Raw genomic sequence first — 27,871 nt, forward strand, 5'->3', positions numbered from 1 at the left:
TTTTCTGTCAGCATAATGAAACGAAAATCATTGGAACTGGATCAGTTGCAGTTTTGGCCCAATGTGTCTAAATGTCTTTTATCTAGAAAGCCAGCCACACAGCTTGTTTTCTTCTTGCATTTCATTAAGGAGGAAAATGTTCTTCCCGCTCTGTTTGTTTTCTGAGAAATTTTAGGAAGTTAAAACCAGGTAAAATGCTTTCGTGCCTGTGAATTTGGCCACCTGCCTGTGTTTGTAATGAAATGTAAAGTTTACTTTTTTTTATGCAAGGCAGATTTTTAGCGAAAATGGAGATTATTTCCATTCCTTTTGAATTTCTAGTCCAGAACACCTCCAAAATTTAACCTTGTTAGAACATACATGTTTCTGGGTATTTGTACTTCTTTGTAAATAAGGGTTATAGATGAAGCACAGAACACTGATGTCTGTATTAGGGACCTTTTCCAAGTCAAAACTACAATATATATTCTAGCATGACTGCTCATCACAGCAAATACTTGTTTCATTCCATTGTGCTGTCCTCATTTCTACATCCATACTGAATTAAGACTAAGCATCACTGCACAGTGCTTTCTTCATCATATCCACATTAATCCTATTGCTTTGTGTAGTGGGTTTTCAAGATGCCGTTTGGGGTGTTTGTTGACTGTTGTAATGAGGATGTGTTTTATTAAGTCCAAATGACTTTTTTGTTTTGCAATTATTTGAAAGAGGGAGGTAGTGAAAGTCAAGCGGTAGTTTTAGTCTTGACTTTTCCATTTTTGTAAGGCTGGGGAGGTGGGTAAGGAAATTTCCTGAATCTCATCGTTTCCTTGATAAAAACATCAGAAAAAAAGATTCTGGAGAAAAAGGGTTTTCTTCTATACATTTCTATCTAAAATAGAATTTAAGCGGTTTGTGTTTTGACTTTTAATTTGTAAATTTACTTTCACATATTACTGAGTTGCTTCTAGGTTTTTTGGTTTTCTTATTTCCTTACACTGTCTTATTTAAATTGACTTAGAGAACTGTATTGTGTTTTTAGATATAGAGGTACAGAAAATGAAGAAGGCGGTAGAATCTCTAATGGCAGCAAATGAAGAGAAGGTAGCAAAGTCATTATTTTTTCAGTAATCATTCATCAGATTGAGTTAAATCTCTAAGAAAATCTTCACATATGAACTTGTCACAATTCACTTAAAAAGTCAAATTTGTAAGAATAATATATTTAGAAGCACTGCTGTGCCTTTAAGGGACTATAACTGAGCATTTATGAGCTGTGTCGCCTGTACACAGAGTCCTTACGCTGTTGTGTCATTCAATTCAGCGTGAATGCAATTTACACCGTGTTCTGAATATGTAAAGAGCTCCATACAAGTCCCATGAGATATCACAAGCTGCATTTCTGAAAGGGCTTTCTGTAAAGTATGAATTGTTTTCATGTATGGCTTTGCGCATTCATATGCGTGTGTATTATGTAGGATGTTTTCTTTTGATCACCAAAGTCCTAAATCCTTTGATTACTGCTTTCTTTGTACATGCCAAATTTATTATACTCTATCTTTGACTTAACGAGGGAGCTGAAATCCACTTTCAAGGCTGGGACGATTCTGGTGATCAACCAGATGATAGTTTTTGCTAATTACCAGTTTTGATATTTCAAAGCCTCTCAGAGTTCTGGGTCTTGTCCCATCCACACTTCCCATTTCTTTTAGTCTCACAACCAATGAAACTGAAGAATGTCTAGTATTTGTCTGTCTTGGTTTTTATTTGCTGAAGGAAGAAGCATAATCACAACTTCCTTTATTTTAGGATCGGAAGATAGAAGAGCTTCGCCAATCTCTGAATAGGTACAAGAAAGTTCAAGACATGGTGATATTGGCTCAAGGTAAAAAAGGTATTGTACAGTCAAAAAAAAATTGAACTCTACTCTCATTTAAACTCTAGGTGCATTGTGGTAGTGTTATACCAACTCTTAGACTTAGTATCTTTGGAGGCATCTCTTAGGTAGGGTAAAAGCCAGTTCTTAACTGGTGTGAACTGATAGATTGCCTTTTTTGTCCAGACAGCTGCACATTTGGGTGCTGTCCCATTCACCATCTGGTAGTAGTAACTTATTGTCAGGTTGCATATTTCCCCCTTGTAAAATTAGTTTGAATCTGATAAGCTCTCAGCCTTTTTACATAGCCTCCTGAAATGCCTTTCAGGGTTGGCTGCTACAGTAACTGCTAAAAATTGCTGTTCCCCTCTCTTACCTCTGTTCCCGGGGAGGGAGTTGGTAGCTGAGCAGAGCAGTGCCTGAGTGTGCACGTTCCTACAAGCCAAACCAGCACCGCCCCAGCAGTTGCACGCACTGTAGTAGCAATGCCCAGCCAAGAGCTGCAAAAATGTCTGTAGCAAAATAGATGTGCTGCCAGGACACCACATCTTTGACGTGTAGTGAAGCCTTCACAAACCAACACGTGCAGCAGCTGCGGAATAGTTCTCCTGCCTTACCACAGTGGGGACCAGGCTGGCTTTTCCTACCGGTCTTTTTTCACGCACCCCAAAAAAGAAAAGCCTTCTCTGCCACCAGATAATGAGCTTGTGGCCGAAATGGTAGCTATAATAAATACCGTAACATGTAATGGTCCATTCTGTATGTTCCAAGACTGGTGGAGGATTCCAGATCCAGGAACTTACGATCCCCAAAGGTGATAAATGTTGAGGTGGTCACTAGTTCATTGAATACCCTATCCCTCTTCTGTCTCCCTTAGAAAAAAAATCAAAATAAACACATGTAGAACATTACACTGATATGGTTCTGGGTTTTCAGATGAAAACACTTAGATGTTAGAAAATGAGCATCTCCCTCTACAGCAATAATCCTGGCCCGGTGGGTTTTTTCCCTGCAGCGTCCTGTTCTTTCAGCACTCAGGTTGCATTTTGTAGATGACTGTCCTCTGAAAGAGCTGTTGCCAACAAATTTTAGACATTAGGATTCTGATAATGTATGCACGTATAATATATGCGCAACTTAGAACACTGGCACACAGGCTTTTGTTACCACCTTATGGAAACCTGCCTTGTCATTGAGTCCTCTGAAGGCCACCAAAGGCCAACCCAGCCTTCCACAGACCTTGAATTGACCCAAGCTTGTTGCCTGAGCTTCTTTAGGACAGATGAGGGCTTTTGTTGTCCATGCAAATGTTGGAGGTGGGTGACCTTCCTAGGAGAGGGATCTAGGAGCCCCCAGGGATCCTTTCAAAGAGCGAGGATTTTCAATAGTCAGAAATGGGTGAGGAGGCAAAATATGTATTTTTGTGGCGGTGGATTCATGGTTGGGCTCTTGGGTCTGCTGTCTTGGGCCGAGGCAGGAAAAGTGGAGGACAGAGCCCCATCTGGATGTGCTGCTGAGACTGGGGCTGAGAGCCAGGGAAAAGAGAGGTTCCTGGTGCCCCTCTTTGCTTCTGCCTGACTTCTGAGAGGCCATCTCTGTGGGGAGGCGGTGATTGCAATAAGGAGATCCTGACCTCCGCTCCTAAGGGCGCTGGCTGATCTGCAGGGCCGCGTGAAAGCCCTTGAGCACAGTCTCCAGCTGCCTGTCCAGCTTCCCCATGAGCACTGCAGCCCTGAGGTGGGTGCAGCAGTGGATTCAGGCAGCAGCTTCTCTCAGTCTAGATACTGCTGTTTCATGCAGTGCTATGCCTTCAAAGACAGGAGGATGTTAAAACGGACCTCGAGTCTCTGGGAACTGTGCCAGTTCAATTTTTGGTCAATTATGGTCAATTCATGGAGCGTGGACAGAGATTTCAAGCAGTGAAAAATGGGTGAGAGGTTTTTGCTGTGAACAGACTTTGGCTTGTATTTGCATCAGATCTTTAGTGTTTGGTGCTAAGTTTCTGCTCACTTTTTAGAAAGTATTGGTTGCCTTTAGCTTTTTCTTGTCATTGTCAGTACTCTGGTATCGATGGCAACTGTGGAAATCCAAGCCTTTTGGCGGTACTGAGGCAGCTCAGGAGCAGCAAGTTGCTTGTTTGGAGCAGAGGATACCAGATGCTGGTGCGGGCTACGGTGTTGATTAAATGAGACACAGTCAGTCTGTGGCAGCCTGCAAACATAATGTAGTCACTTTAAAAGCTGGTGTTAGACGCTTGTGCGGTGGGCTGCGTTTTTCCTATGGGTAACTTGAAGATACCATAGAGACATCTTAAGTTTCAGGCAGACTTGACCCCCTGGTCTTTCCCTAGTGAATAAAGGAAAAGAAATATTTAGAGTGAAATTCCAGAACACGGGACAGGAAATAACTACTCTGGTTTATTCAGCTTCTTGAAACTGATCCCACTAAACGCCCTGAGGGCATTTGCTGGGCTTTTTGCTATCAGATATATGTCCTCCCTCTGCTCTGACCCTGATATGTGGTGGCGGTTGCACTGGGAAGCAACATTTCGCAATGACTCCCCTTCTCCTATTGTAGTCTGTCCTAAAAAAAATATAAAAACCTAGCCTCTTCCCTTTTTGGCCCATAAATGAGCACACCAGCTGCGCCTTGCATGGGAGCGAGGGTCATCATGTATCCAGAAGTAAAACCAACAAGTTTCCACTTTCTCTCCCTTCAGGCAAGGAAAGTGACAGTGAAGACTTCTTGAATTCAGGGTCTGTTTCCACAGTTTTATTGGACACACCAAGTCTGACTGACCCAGAGAAAAGCCTGTCCCCAACCCCAGTAACAGCATCTCCAATCCACGATGAGTTTAACGTAAATATTCACGAAGAGGTATCTTTTTTTCCTTCCTCATTTAATGCCATCGCTCCTTGAAAACATTGCTTGTGCTGGATTCATATTGCAGATGCCAAAACTCAAGTTTATGAGGAGATTGTTTTCAGAATTGCACGGTTTTTAGTAGCGTCCCGTGTCCTTTTGGGGGAGTTTCATTTGAGTTCAGTTAAGTTTATTTTTCTTAACCATCAAATGGGATCAGGAGACAGCAAATAGCTGTGTTTGTCATGAAAATGGGTCTAAACTACTTTTTCTATCAAACATAGGAAGTACTTTTCATAGCAAACATAGCTGTTTTAGGAGCTGCATTTAATTTGTCAAGAACTTGAGGTAAACACGTTGGGATTTACTTAATGTATCCTGTCATATTTAAAAGAATGCAATCATCATTACATCCATTCAGTTAAATGATAAGTAGGCTGTGGTCCAATCTCTGATTTTTACAATCACATTTTCCAGTTATAAACCTATAGATCTCTTCTCTTAAAGCTCTGAGTCAGACTTGACTTACTTAACTAAACAGCATGGACACACTATGAAGAAAACTAAATTACATTGTTTAGCAGCTTTTGGTATTCTCTGAGGACAGGACTAAACCTGAAAAGTGAACTGCCTTCACGGGATCTGTGGTAGAGAGAGATTTAGCAGGCAGCTTTAGGAGATATGAGATTTTTGTTTATGCTATAGCTTATCTGTGCAGTGATTCATGTTTTATCTTCAGTGCCATCTTTCAAGTAGTAAATCATTGTATTACAATAGAAAGAAAGAAGAAAAACACTTTTAAAAACCTTATTTCAGATCCTTCTTTTCATAGTTTATCTGTTGCTCTTTTTTCATTTATGACTGCTTAATTTCAGCTCAAAAGTGTAACACATATTCTTCATTCTTTTTAGAATTCCTTACAGATCCACACCAGTATTTTACAGATTTCAATCCCTTCTTTTTCATCAACGTCCAAGAGCTCAGAAACTGTTGCAGAGAAAGTGAAAACACAGCCTAGGCCAGACCCTGCAACTGAAATGAGGTATTATTGTTTCCATGTATTTTTCAATTGTAAACCCAATATTCTGTGATGTTTAATGAGAGTAATAATCTGTCAATTACTGTATTGTTAAGACATTAAGTCACTTAAACAAAGCTAGTGTTCACTTGACTAGCTATAGCAAACTAAGCCTGTGTTCCTGTTATCAAGTGCATTAATGAAATCTTTTTCAGTGCACATAGATTAAATCTTTTTCAGTAAGCAAGTATTAGTTTGGTTACTGTGGTTGTAGCAGCGCTTATACTTGATACCAGCTGCTTCGCAAGAAATTAACAGAAGGAGAGAAAAACTGATCTAATGTAATGAAGGACACAGAATCATTATTTTTATCTAGGTTTACATCATCTAGGTCTGGCTGAGATAGTGTTGGCTGTGCTAGCACAAATGCATTCCTGATGATTTGCATTCAGACATTTTCCACAGTTGCTAAAGATTGGTATAAGGCACTGCTAAAACTGCCACAAAAGGACTGTCCAGCTCTAACCTTGAGCTCTTAACGGAGCCCCAGAAGGAAACCCAAGCAGCATTTCAGAAGACCAGGAGAAAGAGAGATCCTTGCTGCAGTCCTTCAGCATGATGAAATTCAAAGATATTTCTTCGCTCGCTCTTATGAGAGCCCTGCGTGAGATTTGGAAAGCCAGATGAAATGTGAAGGCACAGCATCCCGGGGAAGGTGGGATGGGGATGCGTGGCTGCACCCCAGGGCTTTGCCTGGACTGGGCGCCGTAAGGAGTACTGAAAAGCACACTGGACTTGCAGCTAGACAAAGGCTGTGCTAGGGTTTTTCCTTCTGGGTCCGAATCCCTGGCTTTGTCTAAATGAAAATCAAATACTAAAAATCTAGAGGCAAGGAAATCTTGTTGGCTTAAAACCGTCATCGATCTCGATGTGAAAAGTCAGTGCAAGCACAAGTCAATGTGTGATTTTTCCAGTTCTAGTCAAGGAAAGCATCCTATCCAGAAGACCAGCTTTGCTTGGTTTCTGCTGTGCTGTGCCTCATGCAGCTCTAGCCATCACCAGCGGGGATTTCATCTGTGTCCCATCTTGGAAGAAAACAGAGTATAACGTGCAGCAAAATGCCCACACTGTGTGTGACTCACAAGGAGCCAGTGACATCCATTACTTGGTGCTGCTGCAGACCCTGCACATGCTGCAACCTCTGCATTTATTTAAGCTGAATAGTGCAGTATTTTCATCAACTTACAGTGCGAGTTGTCTTTCCTGGGGCTCTTGAGCTCACCTTTGTCCTTTATCTTTTACAAGACTTGCCACCGAAGAGGGAAAAATTCACCACGTGCTAGTACCATAACAGCTGAAGTGAAAACAGGATTAAAGCAGGCTGAGATGATAGTATTTCTGTATCAGCAAGGTATTTGGATGGGATCCCCAAATACCTTACTTTTTTCTTTTTTCTTTTTTTTTTCTTTTGTTTTGGTTTTTTTTTTGTTTGTTTGTTTTCTTTTTTTTTTTTTTTTACAGTGAAGGAAGATCAACAGGTTCCTCCCCAGAAACTCAGCTGTGTGATACTCCAGTGTAAGTATCATAATCAGTAATGTTTAGGAAACATATTTATATGATTGCCGACTTGAAACACCCCCAATGCACCCCCCATATTTTACATACAGATGTAAATACGTCAGCTAATTCTAGCCAAGGTGATATTTAGTGGTCATAGTTTTCTGCTCATGTCCAATGTTTTTATGATCCTTATTTTCCAATGCTTTACCTGTGCACACGTGCAGTTAATTTCTTTTACATTGTGAAGCATCTCTAATTGGGATGTAGACTGTCAATACACTTTGAAATTTACAGTTTTCAGTAGTACATGTGCATGTGATTTGCTTTTTTCTTTCAATAGTGGGAGAAAGCTGATCAGGTGACTACAACGGGAAAATAATTTTACTTTCTGCCAGATAGCCATATTCCCTAGGGAAATCAGTGGGACTATTTATGAACTCAAAGTTGAGTCAAAGAGATTTGTTAGTAAGGGGCCTAAGTCAACAAGGTTTGTCTGGTACACAGTATGAGGCTCAGCAGCTGTTTTTATTTTGAGTGACTTAGTGCCACAAGAATATTCCTACAGCCAAATGCTACTCCCCTCATGTTGGTATAAAGATAGGTAACTTTAAAATTCAGTTAAGTTGTTCTTAATTTATATCTGGTTGCGGGAAAAACTTTAACGGTAACTTTCTTTTCAACCAGATTTCAGTGTTCTAGTCTGTAAATCCCACCAGAAATTGGGAGATATCTGGTCCGAAATGGAAAATGGAATTGAAGATAAAACACACATGCTTGACTTAATATGCCTGACTTCTTTAAGGATTAAATTAGTCAGAAGCCAGTTGCTAAAAATACTGTTTTTCATAGCTTTTGTTTATATCGCTTCCTTTGCCTCTGTAACTTCACCTTGTGCTTCTGAAAATATAGCATTAAATAAGAAGCCCAAAATATCCAAAGGTAGGCATCATGTCATTGAAGCATTAGCAGCAGTAATTACGATATGGATGTTCTTACAGTATCTCATCAAATTGTATGGGCTCTGATTAATTCAAAGTGTCTTTGTATCTCATCATGTATTATAATGCTTTCTTTAAAGCTGATCTCTGAGAGTGTGTTTATCTTAGCAAATTTAATTCCAGTAACTTGGCTTTGTTTTTATGTCATTGTTTCAGAACTTCTTCACTGCAGAAGTCCAGCAGTCTGAGCAGTTTGAGAAAAGAGACATCCGAAGCGGTTAGTTTGGTCTCTCACTTCCTCCCGTCCCCATAGAAATAGGGATGATGGCTCTGTCGTGGCAGTGACGCCGTGGATGCTCTGTTGCCGCCTTCTGAGAAATTCTGAGTCAGAGTAGGGCTTCTGATGTCATGTGTTAGCAATGGTCACGTACATGTGACATCTTCCAGGTTTCATTAAAGGAGAAAATTTGTCCTTGAAAACACAGGCAGCTTTTTTGGGTGGGGTTTTTTTTGGCATGAGGCATTTACCTGAGACTCTTCCTGTGTTTTTCCTCAGATAATGAGGTTTGGTTTCTTTCAGTTGATAAGCTTTTATGTTTTAAGACAAGAAGAAGGTAAGTCCCACTACCACTTCCTACCTGTGTGTAAGGTGAATAATTTTGGAAGGCCATGTAATTAATGCATTATAAAACACAGTCTGGGGTGACTATGTTTTAGGTGGTTAGGAACAAAACACTGAGCCTTTGTATGTTTGGTGATAGTTTCAGTTTAGGTCTCTTTTGAAGTGACCAAAAGCAGCTAGCCTCTAACAATGTAATCAAATCAGGGCAATTCCTTGTGCTCTTTTTTGACAGCCTAAACTCCTAAAAGCTTCTGAGCTCCCTGATAACTAAGCCACTGAGCATGTGCCTTACGGCTCAGGAGGGATGCTGACAGGACTGAAAATGTAACAAGAACTTGATGATGAGAGCTAGGGTTCGTGGGTTCGGGTGTTTTTTTTTTTTCAGTTCGTTTGGATAGCCAAGGAGTGGAGGCTGTGGATGTTTTATCTTCTACCCTGTCCGATTCCTGCTTTGGGTCCCCCTCAGCCAGCTGTGCTCATTAGTGCCTTAACAAACGGCATGTCACTAATTATATACACAGCTAATCCTTTACAAAGTAAACCAAAGCAACAGTATTTTCATGTCAGCTCACTGACCTCAAAGAAAGCAAGAATTAATCTGTGTGAAATACAGCTCTGGAGAGACTCGTTTTGGGGGAAAAAAGTAGGCAGGGAATGGTATTTCAGTCAGAATTTAACTCAGGGTAACCATAATGAATTGAATATGGGCTATAAACCCTGACTTTTTAAATGTCTGTCTTAATCTTTCTCAAACAGGACAGAGACTCTGCACAGAAGCCAACAGAGGTAATGTGTGTGTGCGCACTCATGCGTGTACATGGAGAAACACAGACAGTGAGCGGGTGTTGAAAGGCTCAGTTGTGTGAAATTGCGGCATGCAGTTCCAGAGGGAACAGCAGACCTGCAGACAATATAGCGAGGAGTATATGACGGTTGTCACCATCACTTCAGTGTCAGGCTTGTAGCGTCTCGCACGTTCTTGTCTTCTCACACATGGATTATCTTCCAGTCTGGTTGAGCATAAGGTTACCATCTAAGCTAATGTTTCCCCCACATATTCTACCACTACATAATTAGCAAAGCTAACCATTAAGTATTTTACTGACTCTGTAATTACCTTTTATTGGTGTCTCTCTAAAAACCTTGGGCTTTCCAAATTGTTTTCTGTGAGTAGCAACCGTGTCCCTAAAAAGACTGTCATTGCAGAACAGTTACCCTGCAGTACCGTATGGCCATAGTTTGCATGCAACAATTACCTATAGGAAGACCTGAGCAGAGACAACATATCTCAGATGCCATTCGTAGAGTGAATGCTGTATCGATTCAGCAAAAGCCAAAGGATCATATTTGGACTGTGAATGGGTTTATTTCCACCTTCTTTTAAAGAGACAGTGAAACAAGGTTAAAACTACCGTTTTAAATTGCTTAACTGGTGTGTCTGATGTCTGTCCTGGTATTTATACTCCTTGCTTGATACTTCATTTCCTCTCAGCTTTGGCAGTGGACATAGTCAATTAATCCATTAATTCTGAAATTGCAGAGCAGTGATAGACAAAAAGAGCTGTCTGACACTTGGCAGAGAACTGATATATGGTGGGGGTATTTTCTCTCTCTTTGCTTCCCACTGCCCCTACAGGTCCCAGTGGGAGAGACAGAAAGCCTGGAAAGCTGGAAAAGTTCAAAGCCTTCCAGGACTGTATATTTACCTTTTCCGTACCTGTAAGACAGCCTTGCAGAAACTGAGAAACATCTTAAAGAAGCCATGTTACTATTGGAAAGTAGTGCTAGTAATCCTGGGTCCTGACCATATTCAAATGAAGATCTTGTTTATGTTTTTTTTATAGCTTTTACATTCTGTTTTCTTGTAGTAACAAATGAGAGGGACTCTCCAGGTTATCTGTCAGCAGTCACTTGCAGTCTCTTTCAAAAGACCTTTTGCAATTCCCTAATACTGAATCTTTATTTCCCTAACTTGAGCAGGTTAAACCTCCTGTGGAAGGTAACAATTTCGCAACCCTCCCTCCAAAGTCTCCTTCTCATGGCGGCACAGGCGATGAAGATAGTTTTGGTACCCGTAAAGCCAGATCTTCGTTTGGACGAGGCTTTTTCAAGATTAAAAATAACAAGAGGACCGCGAGTGCCCCCAATCTGGGTGGGTATCATACACCTGTATGCAGATTCTGTGTATTTTGAAGGGTCTTAACAACAGCTATAATTGTCTTAAGAAGGAGGAAGACCACCCTTAGTCTCACTGTGACTTGGTGGCACTCTTCTCAGTAATTTGTTTGGAAAATATCAAACAGCAACAAAACAAAACAAAAACAACAGAAAACAAACCTCACTGATGTAATGAAGTATTTGATATGTTTCAACCTTCGCTGTGATATCTCCCCTGGGACCTTGTAGTGGATTGCTGCTGTTTTGAAATGCTAGCTGTCTGGCAGTAGTTCACACGTGGGATTTGTGGTTTGTTTTTTCCCCTGGCTCCATCCTCGGTTTGTCTTTCAAAAGATATTCAGATGTACAGAAACGAGGCAGCAGCAGTCATTTTTTCTCTTTATTTTATGTGTATTTAATCAGCCTCGCAAAAGAGACGGTGACAACAGGAACAAGACTGACAAGTTATTCAAGCTCATGTTGATTTTTTTGGACCTGTAATGGAGGGGGGGGTTGTTTTGATATTGTCATTTGGTGAGGTTTGCACATGACAATAAGATAAACAAAATGTTCCGGTTAATACAGAAGTCACTGTTGCCACCAACTGAAATCCTACGTGCATTCACTGCTCTGCTGTAGTAGTCTTTCCAGTGTTCCAGTTCAAGCATCAAGTGAGCATCTGTGCATCAGATCTGCTGCTGTTCATCTAAAGTTTTTGGCTTGCTCCTGCATGAGGTTTAGAAATTTAGGTCTATCTTTCAGAAGCCTGAAGGGGGATAGCTTCTGCTTTGTTGAGTAGAAGGGTATCCTGTTCTTACTTACTCAAAGACAATTTTAGACTTTTGTTTAAAAGAAATAACATACCTACACGTTTATTACACACTGCCCGTATTTGCCTGTGACATATGGCATGGGAACTTGCTAGCTTACTTGGAATAGATGTACAGTCTATTCTGAGGGTTAGACTCTCTCCTTTGGTTTATTTCATGTGTGCTTTTGTGTAATCACTTGTCTCACCTGAAATTAATTTGTCTAACAAAGTGGAGTACTTGTGGCTGTCATAAAGGATTGGAAAATGGGCCATCTAGATGAGGGTCCTGTGAATTTAAGTTATTTATGTTGTCAAGATTTCAGTGCATCCATCTGTAAAGCTGATGTCCAGATACTTGCCACCCCACGGGAGCCTGCGTGAGTCACCTGCCCAATGTGTCATGGAGCAAGTGACCTCCCTGCACCGAAGTGCCTGTGGTGCTGTTTTACCCTCTCCACCATAGACCTCTACTGCATTTCTTTTTTGTGACAGGGGGATTAACAGTGAATTGATAATCCTAATCTCTGTGTGAATTCAGCGTTGCGTGTGGCGCATGTGTCTCATGTATACCCTTCCTTTTGTCTTGTATTTTGCTGACGTAAGTTTTGAACTGTGTTTTACCTTGTCCCTCTGCGTGTTCTCTCCCGTTGTGCTGCGTGTGGTTATGTGCGTTGTTCGGATCTCTGAAGATCGCAGTCGAAGTGCAAGTGCACCTACTTTAGGTATAGTAATTCTGCATGTCTGCCTGTACCAGCGCTGTGTTGTGACTGCTGCTAACAGCTGGTTATGGCCACACACTTTTCAAACAAGGACTAGACACCAGAGCTCTGCATCGAAACTTTTGTCCATCACTAAAAGGAGTTTTCATGTAACATCTGCCCTCTGCTAAAAGTCAGCTGCGCCATTTCTCAGTAACCGCTACTAATGAGAGAGATTGCGGGTTAATTTGCAGAGACTTTTGCCCTAACTTTGAGCACAAAGTTACCCACAGACCGAGGTAGCAGGTGAAGAATTGTGGATGTTTAAATACCGGAGGCACCTTTGTGCTGTTGTCTGTCCTGGAGCCCCTGGAAGAGCTTAAAGGGTGGTGAAGTAGGGAATGAGGTGTATTTCCCAGGCGTTCACTTCGGAGAATTCTAGGGGGAAAGATACTTAATTCCTCTTCTTAGATGTAGTTATATTTATGATGTAATAAACAAATGAGAAGTAATTGGGGCAGATGGGGCTGGAGCCATTCACATAGTAAAAACCAGTCTTTTGATGTGAGCGTTCCCTGGGTGGTTCTGGCGAGAGCAGGTAAGACCAGCAGGGTCCTTCCCTAGCAAGCAGAGCTGTGTCAGTGGGGGTGGTTGTACAGCCACCCAGTGCGACCCTCGCTGACGAAGAAACCAAGTGCTCTGGGCCCTCTCGGTTCCCACGTGGGCCCTTAAATGTTGGCTCTTCTACGGGGTTGTGTCAGTGCATGAAAGGGAGCGAGGTACATGGAGCAAACGTTGCAATACCCGCAAATCTCTGCTACTAATGCACCCAACCTTGTCCTGGTATTCTGTCTGTAGAATGCTGTTTAAATGTGTTTTTTCTAAGCTAGCACTTTTTCTTGTACAAGGAAAGCAAAAAACACAAATGCAAAAGCCTGGTTTGACGTTAGTGCTGTCTCTTGCTGGCAGGACCCCCATATTCGATAATAGTCAAACCAAAGTGCCCGGAAATAATCTTTTATGTGACCTTTTTGTTTCACTGCAAGGTTTATCATCTAAAGAATCGGTGGAAAATGGGGCGTGTTCAAATATATTCTGGCTGAATAATCTAAGCTTTGCCCAGCTGAAAGATACGCTGGTGAAGCCTGCAGATTGTTGCTGTTCGTGGCACGTTGTGGCTGCCTCAGCGTTAACTCTGTGGCTTGAGACCACATGTCCCAGCAATATATGCTCTACCGTGATTCACGTAACTTGTTTGGTTTTTTCCTGGAAGTCTGAGAGTCCATTTCAAAACCAAATGATGGTCATCTAATTACACAGCCATGTTAAAAGATGGTAAAAGTGGTTACAGGCCTGTCAGCCTCCGGCAGGCTGTGTTGCCACGGCTGCTTCATCTGAACAGGCTCATGCTGTCACTGTTCCCCAGCAAGTAAGTGGCATAAACTCCACATGGTAGTTTTATTCAGCTATCTGGCACTTGCTGGCACATCTCTGCTTACGTAGCCTGGTAGATACTGCAATTCTTTTAGTTTTCTTTTTAAATGATCTTAACATAGTTTTCTTTTTTGTTAGTTTAGCTTTTGTGACAACTTCCCTTTTGGGGACAGGACTCCTCATGTTTGTTGTCATAGAAAGCAACAGCTACATATCAAAGATTTAATGCTTTTAGAGTGGGCGGTAATGTGTAGGGTTTCTAATCAGAGGTGCTTTTTGCATCACTCAGAAGATGGAGTTCAGACAGAGCCTAAACTCCATGGTGTTTCTCTGCAGAGCAATAAAATATTCCACAATTTGCAGAAAGGGATCCTGGGGCGGGAGGTGTTTGTTGCTGGAATTTCCTGGATGGGGAACTTAAGGAATACTGCAGGTTATTAGGAAAGATGCCTGCAGGGAAACTATTTATTTTTTATGTGCTTTGGGGACTCCTGATTTGGTTTCCTGCCATGGCACTGAATTGTTTCTGGGCATCCACGTGCCTCGGCTCTGTCTGTGAAAGGACTGTAGGAGCACTCCCTGAGCAAGAGTAAACTTGGGATTTTACTCACTGATTGATTCACAAGGTAGTTTTTGCCTACCTTGGATGCGAGGCACTTAACTGGTGCAGATCACTGCCTTGGACTGTTCCCAGTCAGGCCCATGAAGGAGGAGGACTGTTCCCAGTCAGGCCCATGAAGGAGGAACACATGTTTTTTCTCCCAGATTTTCCTATCCCCCTTTGCCCAATTTTCTTCACATGGTGGCTCTCAATAATTTTAGCAAAAGTCGTTCCCAAGTTCAGGAGTGTGTCTGTACAGTCCTGCACAAGTGGGTCTTGACGGGGCTTTTGTTTTCTAATAGCTGAAACGGAGAAGGGATCTGCAGATCACTTGGATCTGGCTGGCTTGCCCCCTCGCCCGAAAGAAATGGATAGTCTACACATGACACCACCTTCTCCGGATTCCAAGAAAAAGGCCAGAGGGATCAAGAAATTATTTGGAAAGTAAGTAAAAGATGAGAAGTGACCATTCTCCAGACCTGGGGCTTGCACAGGGGTTTGCTGGGAGCACATCTTTCCTTTTTCCCCCCTTCAACATGTGGCTCCATGGTTTACTGTCTCAAGAGCAGGAGCCGGTGTGGCATTGGAGAGAGCTAACAGTAGGTCGGTGGCAGGTAGAAGAGCAGCTACAAACTCTGTAGGAGACCTTGCCTGTATTGGTTGTGGTAGTAGCAGCCTGCTCTTTCCTGAGCACAATTTGAATATTCTTTCTTCCTTTAAACTAGACTTAAAAGAAGTCAGTCTACCACCTTCAACCCAGATGACATGTCCGAGACGGAGTTCAAAAGAGGAGGGACAAGAGCAACTGCGGGGCCACGACTGGGCTGGTCTCGAGACCTGGGACAGTCTCACAAGTAAGACGAGCGGTGTGGAGTGTGCTGGTGCTTGCCTTCCCGGCAGCTCCGGTCGAGCAACGGGCTGCAAAGGAGAAGCACAGTGCCAAAATGAAATGTCCCCTCCCCTGGCAAGCAGAAACAGGCAGATCCAGGCCGTTTCCTCCTTTGAGAGATGGGCTTTGCAGGGTTGAGGTTGGTTGGGTGGTGGGGTCCTGCTGCTGAGCAGAGCCTTCCTTGCTCATGGCTTCACAGGAGTGCAGCTCTGAGGCCGTGTGAAGCAAGGTGTGAGCCCTCATGGCAATGACAGATATTCCTCCAGTATGTTTCCTACTGTGGTTTTGAGGATAAAGGCTAAAGTGAAACATTACGGTCTCACTTTAGAGTTTTAGCCACTCTAGGCAGCACAGGTGGTTGTTTTCAGTAGTATTAATAGACTGTGTTTATTGTGATAGTGGCAGGAGATCGGCAGCAATCAGCACTTCATGGTGCTAATGGTTCAGAAGCGGAGACAACCTCTTCCTCGCAAGGCTCACCTAACAGCCAACCGTGACGCACGTTCTCCCACAGAGATTGTTCCAATTCCCACAAAGTATTCATGAATTAGGCTTAGGTTTTGGTTCTATTGTTATGCATGAGAACAGGAGATCTGAGACATGGGATTTATCAGTCTTTTTTTTTTTTTTTTTGTAAAATCTTCTGTAGTGAGCTGGACATGCCATTTGCAAAGTGGACAAAGGAGCAGGTTTGCAACTGGCTCCAGGACCAAGGGCTAGGCTCTTACATTAGTAATGGCAAACACTGGATACTGTCTGGGCAAACACTTCTGCAGGCTTCTCAGCAGGATCTGGAAAAGGTGAGAAGTACTGGAAACTGCTTTCAATTAAATATACAAAAAATTGCTGGTTTTGTGAATGTCAATCATGTCTGTAAGGTGCATCCAGTAAAAAAAAAAATAATAAAAAGATGAATTTTTAAAAATTTTGTCATCTGCAGTGATGCCAAATTGTTTCTTTTTAGTAGAAGTTTCATAGAAATGTAATGCTTTGTAATGAAGCTAATAATTACAAATATGTGATTTAACTTCATTAAGCATGGATGTATCAATCGGCTGTGCCGCTTCAAAAATATGTACACGAGAGTGCCTCATTATCATATGGGTTTGTAGATTCATTAGCACTTGTGTATGGTACAGGTTTTTTTATGCCTGCGTGAGAAAGGTAAAAAGCTGCTGGTTTGGTCTGACTATATTTTCTGCACATTTTACACAAAGAGGAATGAGGATTTGTTACACACAAGGGTGATCAGTTTATTTGTCTTAAAGTGTTACAGAATTGTTTACCTCTTGTTATCTAAAACTAGAAACATTAAAGAAGTTGATTCAGTCTAGAACGTGAAACAACTTTTTGATCACATTTGAATTTTCCGCTTTTAAAAATCACTGTCCTCACCAAGTAGTAAACCTGTTTTCTCAATGAGGGAGTGAGCTAATTTAAAGTTGTAGTTAACACTACGACTGGAATAAGAAAAGCGTGATATGTGGCTTGTAATAATGTTGTCAGAGGTAACATTAGCTACCAAGCACTGGTAAAAGGGTATATTGGATTGAAGAGATCGTGGAATGGCTGCACTGGCAACTAAACTGGGGAAGGTGTTACACATTTGGAAGTATTAATAAATTTCAGTAATTCCTGGGGCCTTCATGTGCTCTTAACTAAATAATTCTTTTAACCTTACATGCCTAAGTGGGAAGGAAGGAAATAATCCCATCAAGTATTTTTCTGAATGCTGACGTGTTTTATGTTGTGGGAGTTTTTTAACCTGGTATGAGAATATTGTGGCTGACATTTTCATACAGTTTGGAATCCACTACGTTTTGAAATTATTCTGCCACAGTGTGTGGACCTTTCCCTAGTGCTGAATGTGTGCTAAAATGGTGCTGATATTCAGCAAATAGAAAATAGACCTGCCAAGTCACCAGCAAGTGCTGTGTACCATGTGACTCTCTGAAACGATTTGTAATTCAGTAGAGGGAGAAATAAACCACGGTATTGTCTTTAGATTTGCTGCTTTCCTTCCCTTCACAGGAGCTTGGGATAAAGCACCCATTGCATCGGAAGAAGCTTCAGCTTGCTCTGCAGGCACTCGGGTCTGAAGAGGAAAACAATCATGGAAAACTGGATTACCACTGGGTTACCAGTAAGATTTTATTACATGCTGAGGCAGCAACTTTTGATAGGTGTTCCTAATCATACCTATTTTGGGGCTCAGCAAGTGGGAATAACACTTAACTGGTGCGAGGTAAGTTGGCTACCACATTAACATGAGTGTCTGTCTCTGCTTTAGGGTGGCTGGATGACATTGGCCTCCCCCAGTATAAGACCCAGTTTGATGAAGGAAAGGTGGACGGCCGAATGCTGCATTACATGAGCGTGGTGAGTAAATGGCACTTCTTTTCCTGACATCTTGCTTGTGTTCTTAGTTTCTCCCCACTTAAATGCACGCTGGCGTACCTCCACATAGCTCACTACAGACCAGGTGAGACTAGAGAGACCTGCTTTCACTGTGCCTATTGGTGCAACTGCATAGATACTATATTCACTTATCTCCGTCCCAGCCTCCATCTTCCTCCTGCTCCGTTTGGGTCAATTTGCCAGCGACAGCAACCTTTTTTTGCACCCCACAGCACCAGGATCCGTGCCCTGCCATGCACCTCTGCAAGCAGCCTTCTCCCCTTCCCACATTCACCTCCTCTCAGCCTCCCCCAAGTCTTCCCTCGGCAGCAGCACCAGCCCCAAACACACCCTCCTGCCCCTGCTATAAGGGGGAAGGTGGGGGTCCAGGCAGCAGCTGGCCCTGAGACAGCTGACTGTGGCTGGAGAGGAGGTGCTGCCACCAACCACCATGGCCAACCTTCTTCCCCTTGTCCCTCCTGTGCAAGCAGCCACTGGCCAAATCCTGGCTGGCCCCACGAACGGCCCACTTATGGGATCTATGGCTGCTTGGGCAGCTCTCTTGTCACAGCCAGCCATTCCCGGGTCCCTTACAGGCATCTTAAGGGATGCAGTGTCCACAAGGAGCTGAAGAGCCAGATCACAGTGATCTGGCTTGTAGCTTCATAGAGCAGGAAGTTGGCACCTGTGTGGAGGTCAACAGACCATCTGTGCATTACTCTGGGCCTGTGTTGAAAGTTTTAAAAAGCAATGTAGAAGTACCGTGTGGTTGACATCTGCACACGTGAGTTTTGTCACAGATGACTGGATCTACTGAAGGGAAGCTAAAGTTGGAGCTTAGTCTTAGTTGCTTTTGCAACGTTGCAGGGGCTACACCTATGTGCATGTAGTGTACCAAAAATACAGACTTCAGCAACTAAACATCTTGTGTGTCTCATGGGACTTTCTGACAATAATTTCAAAGACGTTGAGTGGTTCATAAATGCGGTCTTGAAATTCTCTGGATAATTGAAGGGAGAAGGCTGAGGGAGGTCAGAGTGTCAGAGGCATTGCTGTCTCTAAAAGGATAAGCTGGAATGCTGTATTTGTCTGTGTGCTTCATTGCAGTGTTTAAAGGACCCTTGAAACTGTAGTGGGTGTCCTGTATTAAGCTAATGCTAATAGCTGTAACCTCTACAAAGCAGAAGGCCCAATACTACTACTCAACTGCAAGTAGTTCCTATATTCTTTCCAGCTTTAAAGACATTATATTAAGGTGGAAGATCAAACATAGTAAGCAAGACCCCAGAGTCATGCATGAGAAATGGGCAATCTTGTGCTTAGCAGTTGTGCGTGACGCTGGTGTGCTCAGGCAGTGTTTGTAAGTATACAAACGTGTGCAAATTCTGTGGTCGCAGTTCGTGCAGCTGGGCCTTTGCTGTTCAGGTTCTTACTAATTAATAGAAGGAGGTGGATTTTTTTTCTTCAGTGAGCAAACGTTCAGTCCACTGACCTATTAATGTGGATGCTTAGGTTAAGAAAGCCCAAGCAATTTCCTTTGAAGACAGTTGCAGTTTTAAGAGCCAACTTGTTTGAAAACAGCCTACATGTAATAGCTGTTGCATAATGTATTTCGAACTGCTTAGCACCAGCGTCAGCTCCCCACTTTACTGCTGGTTAGGTGGAGCCAACCCAGCAGGCTTCCTATGTGTATGGTCTCAGGTAAGATGAGACCTTTGTTCTTCTCTGGAGACACAAATGTAAACTGAGCACCGCTAACATTAATTCCGTCTGTATAACAAAGAAGAAATCAATCACACTTCTGTTTTCTGATGAGCCATGCCATGGGCAGAGTGAAAGGTACCTTTTTATGCCACATTAACATGTATTTTGTATAGGCTTTACAACAGCACTGGGAGGAAGCCTAGGGTTGATCCATCTAACTCTCCTCCTAAAAGACAAGCACAGCGCTGTCTGCTGGCATGACTTTGCTGTCGAGTCCATTTTGGTCAAATGTTAAATACTCCCTGCTTCTGTTTGTTTCCTTTAGTCTTTTTGAGTTCGGACATTAATATAAAAGTAGGAGGCAGTTTCTTTCTTCCGCTTCTTAAGTCTTGGAGATCTGATGCCAGTAGGCTCCATTAAGCTTGATCTTGAGTTGGGAGACTTTACTACCACTGTATTAACTGGATGAGGATTGAATGTGACTAAGACGGAGCGTAGGCTGTAATGTAAGGGAACTTGTATTCTTCAACAGTCAGTCTTTTTTGTATTAAAAAAGAAAGAAAAATAAAAGGTGGACAGAAGAGGGACGTGTAGCAGGAGCTTTTTCAATAGATATTCTTCCTGTCACTTCCCTTTAATTGTAGATCGCTAGGGACATTTCTGGACAGAGTTTAACCATCAAATTATAACAAAGGATTCATTTTAAATAACCAACTAAATACAGCTGTGTGCAAAGTATGAAAGAAGTACTTTTAATAATCTCATGGAGTTACCCTGACTCAAGATAAATAATAGCAAATATTTATTATTTTATAATAAATAAAATAGCAAACCGCAACACAGAAACTCTACTCTTATTCATCATAAGGTTAGCCAAACACAATGAAAAGTTTGGGTAAGCGAAGAATCTAGTCTGAAATATTCTGACAAAATAAGAGTCCAGTATTCATAACACATAAGTAATACTAAAACATATTAAGCCGGGTTAGCCCTGGCACAAGGAGGCATAAATTTATCTAAGTCAGCCAACTTGCACCAGCAGAGAACTGGACTTGAGACACTTAATGGCACAGTTAGGACTGAATTACAAGTGAAGAGCCTACTGTAGCAGGACTGTGCAAGTCCTGCAGCGTGTGACCACAGTTGCAGTGCAGGGGGGAGGTTTTTCTTTTGTAACACTCCTCTGGAGCGACAGCAGCAGCAAGCAAGCTGGGAATTCTAGCCTGTCACATACTCTTCCTTACAAGGTTTTCATGGCTGGGCTCTCTAAATGAGGGAGAATCCGATTAGTTTGGTTTTGAAATGTTAAATTCCTGGGGCTAGACCCTGGAATGAAACCAGAGGTGGGCAAAACATGACACCTTCTGCACTGTGTAGGTTGCAAACTAGTCAGCAGGTCAGGGTGTTGGGTAGCACCAGCAGCCTTTTTTAACCTGTGAGCCTCGTCTCAACCTTCTGTCTACTTCGCTGTTGTCCACCACGTGTGTCCTGTGAGTTGAGCCCCCTTGGGTGCCAGAAGGCTCTGTCAGTCCCCTTCTCAGTGGTTTGAAGGAGCCCTGAGTACAAGAAGGAGAAGAGGGAACTTTTAACGGAGCCAAAGCAAAACTCCCGCTAGCTACTGTAGTCATAAAGGGAGGAACTAATCTCTCCCAGCTCTTGACATCTAAAAGCTGCCTGTCCAGCCAAAGGCAGTCGTCTGTGCCCTGCAGTCAGCGCAGAGAGAGGAGCGCTGTGGGGCATCATCTCATTCCTTAGTATGGCACAAATTGCCCTAAGAGATGCTTGACACTCCACGGACACTGGTGGGAGGCTAAACAGCCAGTCTGTGCAAGCTATAAAATAAGTCACCCGTGAGATGAATGTTTAAGTAAAAAAAATTGTAAGGATCAAGCTTTTGGAGAAAGAACCAGCTGCTTTTGTTAGTATCACCGATGCGTTGCTGGGAGGAGTGCGGCCGTGCCTTTGCAGGCTCTTGCCCTGCGATATGTGAGAAGTGGCTTATCCTGTGCTGAAAATGGTGTGGTGTAAAGGCACAGCCAGGTTGCCTTGCGGTGCCTTGTCACAGAGCCAACCTTCAGGCTGCCCGTGTGTCCAGCATGCTCCCTTGCCACATCTGAGGGGGAATTGGCCCTCCTGGCCAGCCTGCCCGCCTTCCCTCAAACCGTAGTGGGTGCCTGCGCAAGGTGGGAGCCACACAGTGACGGTGAGCTGGGTCAGCCTCTCCGCAGCCTGGGTATGGTCACCCTTTCCATCGTTCATCACTTATGACAAGCATTTTAAAAAACATTTATCATTTGCAGTTGTGGGAGACTAAACTGACACACCTTTGTATTTTTCTTCTTCCCTCCTTTTTTTCATGCTAATCATACAGAATGCTAATTCTAATCATACAGAATACATTTTTTCAGGGTAATTTATTGTTTTCAGTTAAACTTTTAGCTGGATGTTTGTGGTATTAAAACTTTTGGCAGGATTAAATGCAAATGCCAGGTGAGTCTGAAGCACTGGGTTTAGAAAGCTGTCCTCATTCTAACCAGATGGTTGAGGATGTGTCATCTCACCCTCTCCCCTCCTTGTTACCCCTGGTTTCTTGTACTAAGCTCTGTACCCTGTGTGAAGAACATTGCCCAGGAGCTAGTGCAGAGCAACACAGAAGCTTTTGTTTGGGGACAGATGTTTTGACATTAACCACGTGTCTCACATATTAAAATCTTATCCCAGAATGTGTCAGATGTGCCATTTTAAGCCAGGGTCCAAAGCAGTCTCTTCCAGTGACTCCTCCAGCACTGCTGGTTCCACAAATAAGCACATTTATGTTTATTAACTCACCCTTCCTCTTCAACAGGATGACTTGCTGTCCTTGAAAGTTGTCAGCGTCCTCCACCACCTCAGCATCAAAAGAGCCATTCAGGTTTTGAGGATAAATAACTTTGAGCCCAACTGTCTGCGCAGGAGACCATCTGATGAGGTACTGCTTTAAGATGAACCTGTGAAGAGGAATCCTCTTGGGTTTTTCCCTGGTGTTTCTGATTATTCCTGCTCTGCCCTCTGCTTTCTTCCACCTGCCACAGCCCCAGACTCATGTCTCCTTGCCAAATCTCCCACTCCTCTTCCTATCCAACAGCTGGCTGTTTTGGCTTAGTCTCTGATGATGTGCTGTCTGGAACATAAATCATCTTGAGCTTAGTGCACTGTTACTGTAAGTCTTGTGTAACTCCCTGGAAAATTGATGGTTGTGTCAAAACTTTCTGTGTAAAAGGAGTTTGGCTCTGTTACCAGACAAGAGACTGCCATCAGTTTGTTTTGGAAGCAGCGTATGCTGGATAGGGCAATGGATGATGAAGCAACCCAGACTCTTGGATTTAGATTCACAATGTGTATCTGCAAGAAAAGCACAGCGGCTCATGGAGATACTTACATTTTCAGTTGTACTGGTAGAAATTGCAAGTAGTCCTAGTGCACAGTAGGATAATCAAATGACAAGAAGCATAATACACTGCCCACTGCCCAGACCCATCTCCACCTTGGCATTGCTGCAAGATAGCAATCCAAAAAGAAGGGTTTTTTCTCAAGTGCAAAGTGGGCTTGCATTCATTAAGGGCAGCAGGAGAAGTTTTGTTTTGGTAAGGATTGGGGCTGAGACAGCTGAGTTGGGAAGTCTCCTTAACTGCCTGTTCTTCCTGTCCACAGAATAATGTCACACCTTCTGAGGTCACCCAGTGGACCAATCATCGAGTGATGGAGTGGTTACGCTCCGTTGATCTGGCAGAGTATGCACCTAACCTGCGGGGGAGCGGTGTGCATGGCGGACTGATGGTAACGGTTTAGGCTGTCTTGTTCCATTTTATTAAAAAAAATATGGCTGAGAATTGCTAGAGCAAAGTTCTGACATTATCTTTGCTGCACACGCCTTATCTTCTTACTCTGCTTAATAAGAAGTTGCTATCAAAATTTATTACTCTATAGTTTAAAGGACATGAGTGTCGTTGGGCAGCAATGAGTTTGATTATCTGTATTCCCCTCACAATTTAATTTAGGTAGGGCATTCTCCACTTCCTGTCCTATGATGCTGTACACTGCTATCATGCTGTTAAACAACCACTGTCTTCCTTCCTAGACTTAGATAGGGTTTTATTTTGTGAGGAAGGCTTGTTACTTTTGTAAAATCTGTGATTTCAATGTCAAACCAGGATCGTATTTAATTGCTGTAGCATCAGATACTCCAGACAAGAGACTTACACTTGCAGAATTTTGTTGTGGTGATTAAGAAGTATATCCTTGCTCCAAATATCTTATGTCTCTGTGTTTTCCATCATTTCTCTGGCTACATTTTCCAGAATTAGAGGATGGTAGGTGTATGTTTCGTGGCAGCTTCACACCTTACATGAGTTAAGGGTGGATTTATCTGTTGCTTTCTTCTTACCTGCCAATTTGTTTATTTATAACTCAAGAAGAAAAGCCTGGAGGTAGCATTTTATGAATCCTTTAACTAGTTAACTCTCTTTTCTCCCTCTTGGTTGTATGTTTCCTCTAAAATACAAAAAAAAAACCAACCAAACAACAACCTAAAGCAACCTTAGGAAGTGGCCAACACAGGTGTGCCTATTGATCTCCTTGAGACCTTATTTGACAATACTGCCTTCAGCTGGATTCTCTGTGATTTGATTAATAGGTTTTGGAGCCTCGTTTCAATGTAGAAACCATGGCACAGTTGCTGAACATCCCACCAAACAAGACACTACTGAGGCGGCACTTGGCGACTCATTTCAACCTCCTCATTGGACAGGAGGCCCAGCAGCAGAAACGCGAAGCCATGGAGTCCCCAGACTATGTCCTTTTAACAGCAACTGCCAAAGTAAAGGTAGGCCACTTGTTCTGGGTCGGTGCATGAGCTTGCAGGCAGACATTCAGATCTCCAGTGTGCTGGTTTTATCCGTGATTGGAGGGCAGTTCAGTAAGGTCTGACAAAAGGGACTGGCTGCTAATGAAAGAAGCATGAGAGCAGGACTCGGCAGATCTGGGTTTGACACTTGTGTCTACTATGGACACACCACAACTCAGCCTTGCATATGCACAGACAAGAGGTAGGTAGCACTCTTGTGTGTTGTCCTTCTGTCTGTTCTGTAAGATGTTTGGGAGAGAGGCTGTCACTATTTACTATTGTTATTGTTTATATGCTCACGATTTATTGCAGTGGGATTCTAAATTCATTTGTGATCCTTTGCATGTTGTTGTCTTAGCAACAGTAGAATGAGGGGACACATCTTGTTCTTTCAGATGCGATTATTGTGAAATACAGCTAGTCAGAAGATCTTTGTTTAGGAGAGCACTGGGGTTTTGACCCGTCATCACTGAAACACCAATGCAAGAGTAAGAGATCTGTTAATTCTTTTCTGATTCTCTAACTTCTTGTCAATTTTGTCTTCACTTGTAAGCCAAAGAAACTTGCCTTCAGCAATTTTGGGAGCCTGAGGAAGAAGAAGCAAGATGATGTGGAAGAGTATGTGTGTCCTATGGAGCTGGGACGGGCATCTGGAAGTGGGTCAAAGAAGGGTTTTAAGCCTGGCCTGGATATCCGAGTGTATGATGATGATGATTTGGACAGGCTGGAGCAGGTAAGCCAGTTCTAGCAGTTTGGAGTCTGTGCTGTCAGGTTTGATGGGAAACCTTCCTTTTCTCAGGGAAGTCTTCCTTTTGCTTTGGCCCATGAAGGTCCCGACTTCCTGCAGTCATGCAGCGTTACTAGCAAAAGCATCTCGTGGCCCAAGGAGGCTCAAGCTGTGAACGCAGCGCTTTTAGGACCTACTCCGTCATAACTGTCCTCTTCCGACGTGGCATGCTCCTCCCATGCTCTGACCATGTTGGGTGTAATCAAGCGGTTACATTATGTGCTGCACTTAATTGCCACTCTGTCGTGACATACAATGAATTGATTGTATTACTGATTTATTATTCATTATCTGGGTTTTGTAGATGGAAGACTCGGAAGGGACAGTGAGGCAAATAGGAGCATTTTCTGAAGGCATCAACAACTTGACGGTAAGGCTTAAAAGTGGGGTCTGTGGAATAAGATCTTTGTTTCTGCAAGTTGGGTATAAACCCCTTGGTAGTCGTTAGTATTAAATAGTGATGCTATTTAATAGCAATGCTATTTAATACAAATACACTAAGTACAACTTTTCTTTGCTATTACTGGCTCTGTCAAGCAGCTGAGTTTTGGAGTTTGGGGGGAAATTGCTTTGATCAATTTTAGTGCATAGCGGGACCTAGTCTTTGGATAGAGTAGAGCGCCACTGGTCTCTGAAGGCTAATGTATATAAAATACTGTGCAAATTACGGGTATACGAAAGCCTCATCAGAACTAGCAGTCAGTCAAAGTCCTTTGGTTTTTTGTACAAGGACAGAGGGGAAAAGAAAAATTAGCGGTTGAGGAAGACACCCGCCCATCCTGGCCTGGAGGTTCCCCTGGCTGGGAGTGGTGGCCTGTGGTCACCATCCTTCTTTGCTGACTCTCCACCCTCCAGGGAGGGCAGAGGACAACGGCGCTTAGCTTTAAGCCAGAGGGTTGCCCTTGGGCGGTGGGTTGCCAACCAAGGGTCATGGTGCATTTTCTTGGTGGAAGCCCAGCCCCAGCCTGCGCTCCCCCAGCCGTTTGGGCCAGCAGAAAGGGGGCTGAGCTGCGAGCTGGTCAGGAACCAGTGTGGGTGAAAAATGTCCTCAGCAGAACGGCTGACAAGAGGTAACGGGCACAAACTTGAATTTAGGAAGTTCCATCTTAACGTGAGGAGGAACTTGTTTACTCTGAGGGTGGCAGAGCACTTGAACAGGCTGCCCAAAGAGGTTGTGGAGTCTCCCACTCTGGAGACATTCAAAACCTGCCTGGATGCTGTCCTTTGCAACTTGCTGTAGGTGACCCTGCTCTGGCAGGGGGGTTGGACTAGATGATCTCCAGAGGTCCCTTCCAACCCTGAGCATTCTGTGACAGGGCTAACAGTGCCGTTTGCTGCTGGGCACAGGACTGGACCGTCCCAAGTGCTTGATGTTAGTTGTGAGAGCCTGAACCTTGACTCTTCCCTCCTCTCCTTTCTAGCACATGTTGAAAGAAGATGAAATGTTTAAAGACTTTGCGACTCGCTCTCCTAGCACCAGTATAACAGATGAGGACTCCAACGTGTGACAGTAACCACCAGCCACTGACAAAGGCCCACTTTCCTATGTGCAAGAAATGTCATCATTATACGTGACGGGCAGCAGATCATGTACATTACATTGCTCTTGCTTCTGTTTGTTAGAAGTGATACTGGGAGGTGGAGAATTTAAAACAAAAAAAAAAAAAAAAGGAGAAAAAAGAAAAAAGGTGCCTACTTGCCTACTCTAAAGTTGCCATAAGAAACACCCAGACACTCGTGAATGGTAATTGTTTTTACTATATTTAATGTACAAACTGGTGATATGTTTCGGAGTGTTGCATTTAAATCTACGTGGTATCATAGTGCTCCTTTTGCTTATTCACGGCCTCAGATAATCCTTTATACTGTTTCAAAATAACAGAAGATGTTAGGTAGAAGTATTGTGTCTGTAGATATTGTGCATCAGCTTTCTTTAGGCTCTTAGCTGAAAAAAGATGTTACTGCCCTTTTTCAAGTGCATTTGTTGAGCACAAATACCAGTTCTGCCCTTCCTACAGTATCCAGTGTAGGATTTGAGTCATCCATGCCTTGCATAAACTGCCGGGTAGCTCTTGATTGTTGCTCTTATTTTTATACTGTTTTATAAAAAAAGAAAAAAGGAAAAAAGAAGTATATGAAGTACATATAAAAGCAAAAATTTAAATTTTGTGAGATAGAGTGATGGAAAGTTCGAGGTGTGGGGGAAGGGGAGAGGGTTGTAAAAAGATTATGCCAGTTTGCATACCAGCTGGTTACTGGAAAAGGCAGGCTGACCTTTGGAACTGTTTGCTTTCGTTGCTTTTTGCTAAGTGCACAGTTTAATGATCTTCCATTTGGGATGAAACAATTATAAAGCATGTTTCTTCTAGCAGTGACTCTTACGGAAACTGCACACTTTAAAATGTTGTCTTTCTTGTTCCCAGCAGCAGTAATTATAGCATTCAAACAAGGTAGGTTATTAACACTTCTGTGACTTAAGAAATTTCCTTAAAGTTGAGAGTACTCCCTGCGTATGGAAGGGATATTTCTGTGCTGTGACTAACATAAAGATGGTGTAGTTGCAAAAAAAAAAAAAAAAGTTATATAGAGAAATGTATAGGAAATATATTATTTCATAATATTAAACCTAAGGTAGGACTTTTCCTCACAAATT

General features: G+C 42.8%; 1 protein-coding gene across 1 annotated transcript in view; it reads left to right on the plus strand.

Moving 5' to 3' along the window:
• PPFIBP1 (PPFIA binding protein 1) overlaps positions 1 to 27,039 on the plus strand; it is an 82,676-nt gene extending 55,637 nt beyond the window's left edge. Inside the window, exons 11-30 of the mRNA XM_082498612.1 lie at positions 1,025 to 1,086; positions 1,792 to 1,867; positions 4,578 to 4,735; positions 5,632 to 5,762; positions 7,260 to 7,313; positions 8,453 to 8,513; positions 9,615 to 9,644; positions 10,839 to 11,010; positions 12,516 to 12,548; positions 14,862 to 15,003; positions 15,285 to 15,413; positions 16,098 to 16,248; positions 17,480 to 17,591; positions 17,739 to 17,827; positions 22,395 to 22,517; positions 23,240 to 23,365; positions 24,222 to 24,410; positions 24,985 to 25,164; positions 25,523 to 25,588; positions 26,640 to 27,039. Coding sequence (XP_082354738.1) covers positions 1,025 to 1,086; positions 1,792 to 1,867; positions 4,578 to 4,735; positions 5,632 to 5,762; positions 7,260 to 7,313; positions 8,453 to 8,513; positions 9,615 to 9,644; positions 10,839 to 11,010; positions 12,516 to 12,548; positions 14,862 to 15,003; positions 15,285 to 15,413; positions 16,098 to 16,248; positions 17,480 to 17,591; positions 17,739 to 17,827; positions 22,395 to 22,517; positions 23,240 to 23,365; positions 24,222 to 24,410; positions 24,985 to 25,164; positions 25,523 to 25,588; positions 26,640 to 26,726 — 2,171 coding nt within the window. The 3' untranslated portion in view covers positions 26,727 to 27,039. The remainder of the gene's footprint in view (positions 1 to 1,024; positions 1,087 to 1,791; positions 1,868 to 4,577; positions 4,736 to 5,631; positions 5,763 to 7,259; positions 7,314 to 8,452; positions 8,514 to 9,614; positions 9,645 to 10,838; positions 11,011 to 12,515; positions 12,549 to 14,861; positions 15,004 to 15,284; positions 15,414 to 16,097; positions 16,249 to 17,479; positions 17,592 to 17,738; positions 17,828 to 22,394; positions 22,518 to 23,239; positions 23,366 to 24,221; positions 24,411 to 24,984; positions 25,165 to 25,522; positions 25,589 to 26,639) is intronic.
• The last annotated feature ends 832 nt before the right edge of the window (positions 27,040 to 27,871 follow it).

Source organism: Vanellus vanellus (assembly GCF_965231255.1).
Source record: "Vanellus vanellus genome assembly, chromosome: 1".
In the NCBI taxonomy this organism is placed as follows: domain Eukaryota; kingdom Metazoa; phylum Chordata; class Aves; order Charadriiformes; family Charadriidae; genus Vanellus; species Vanellus vanellus.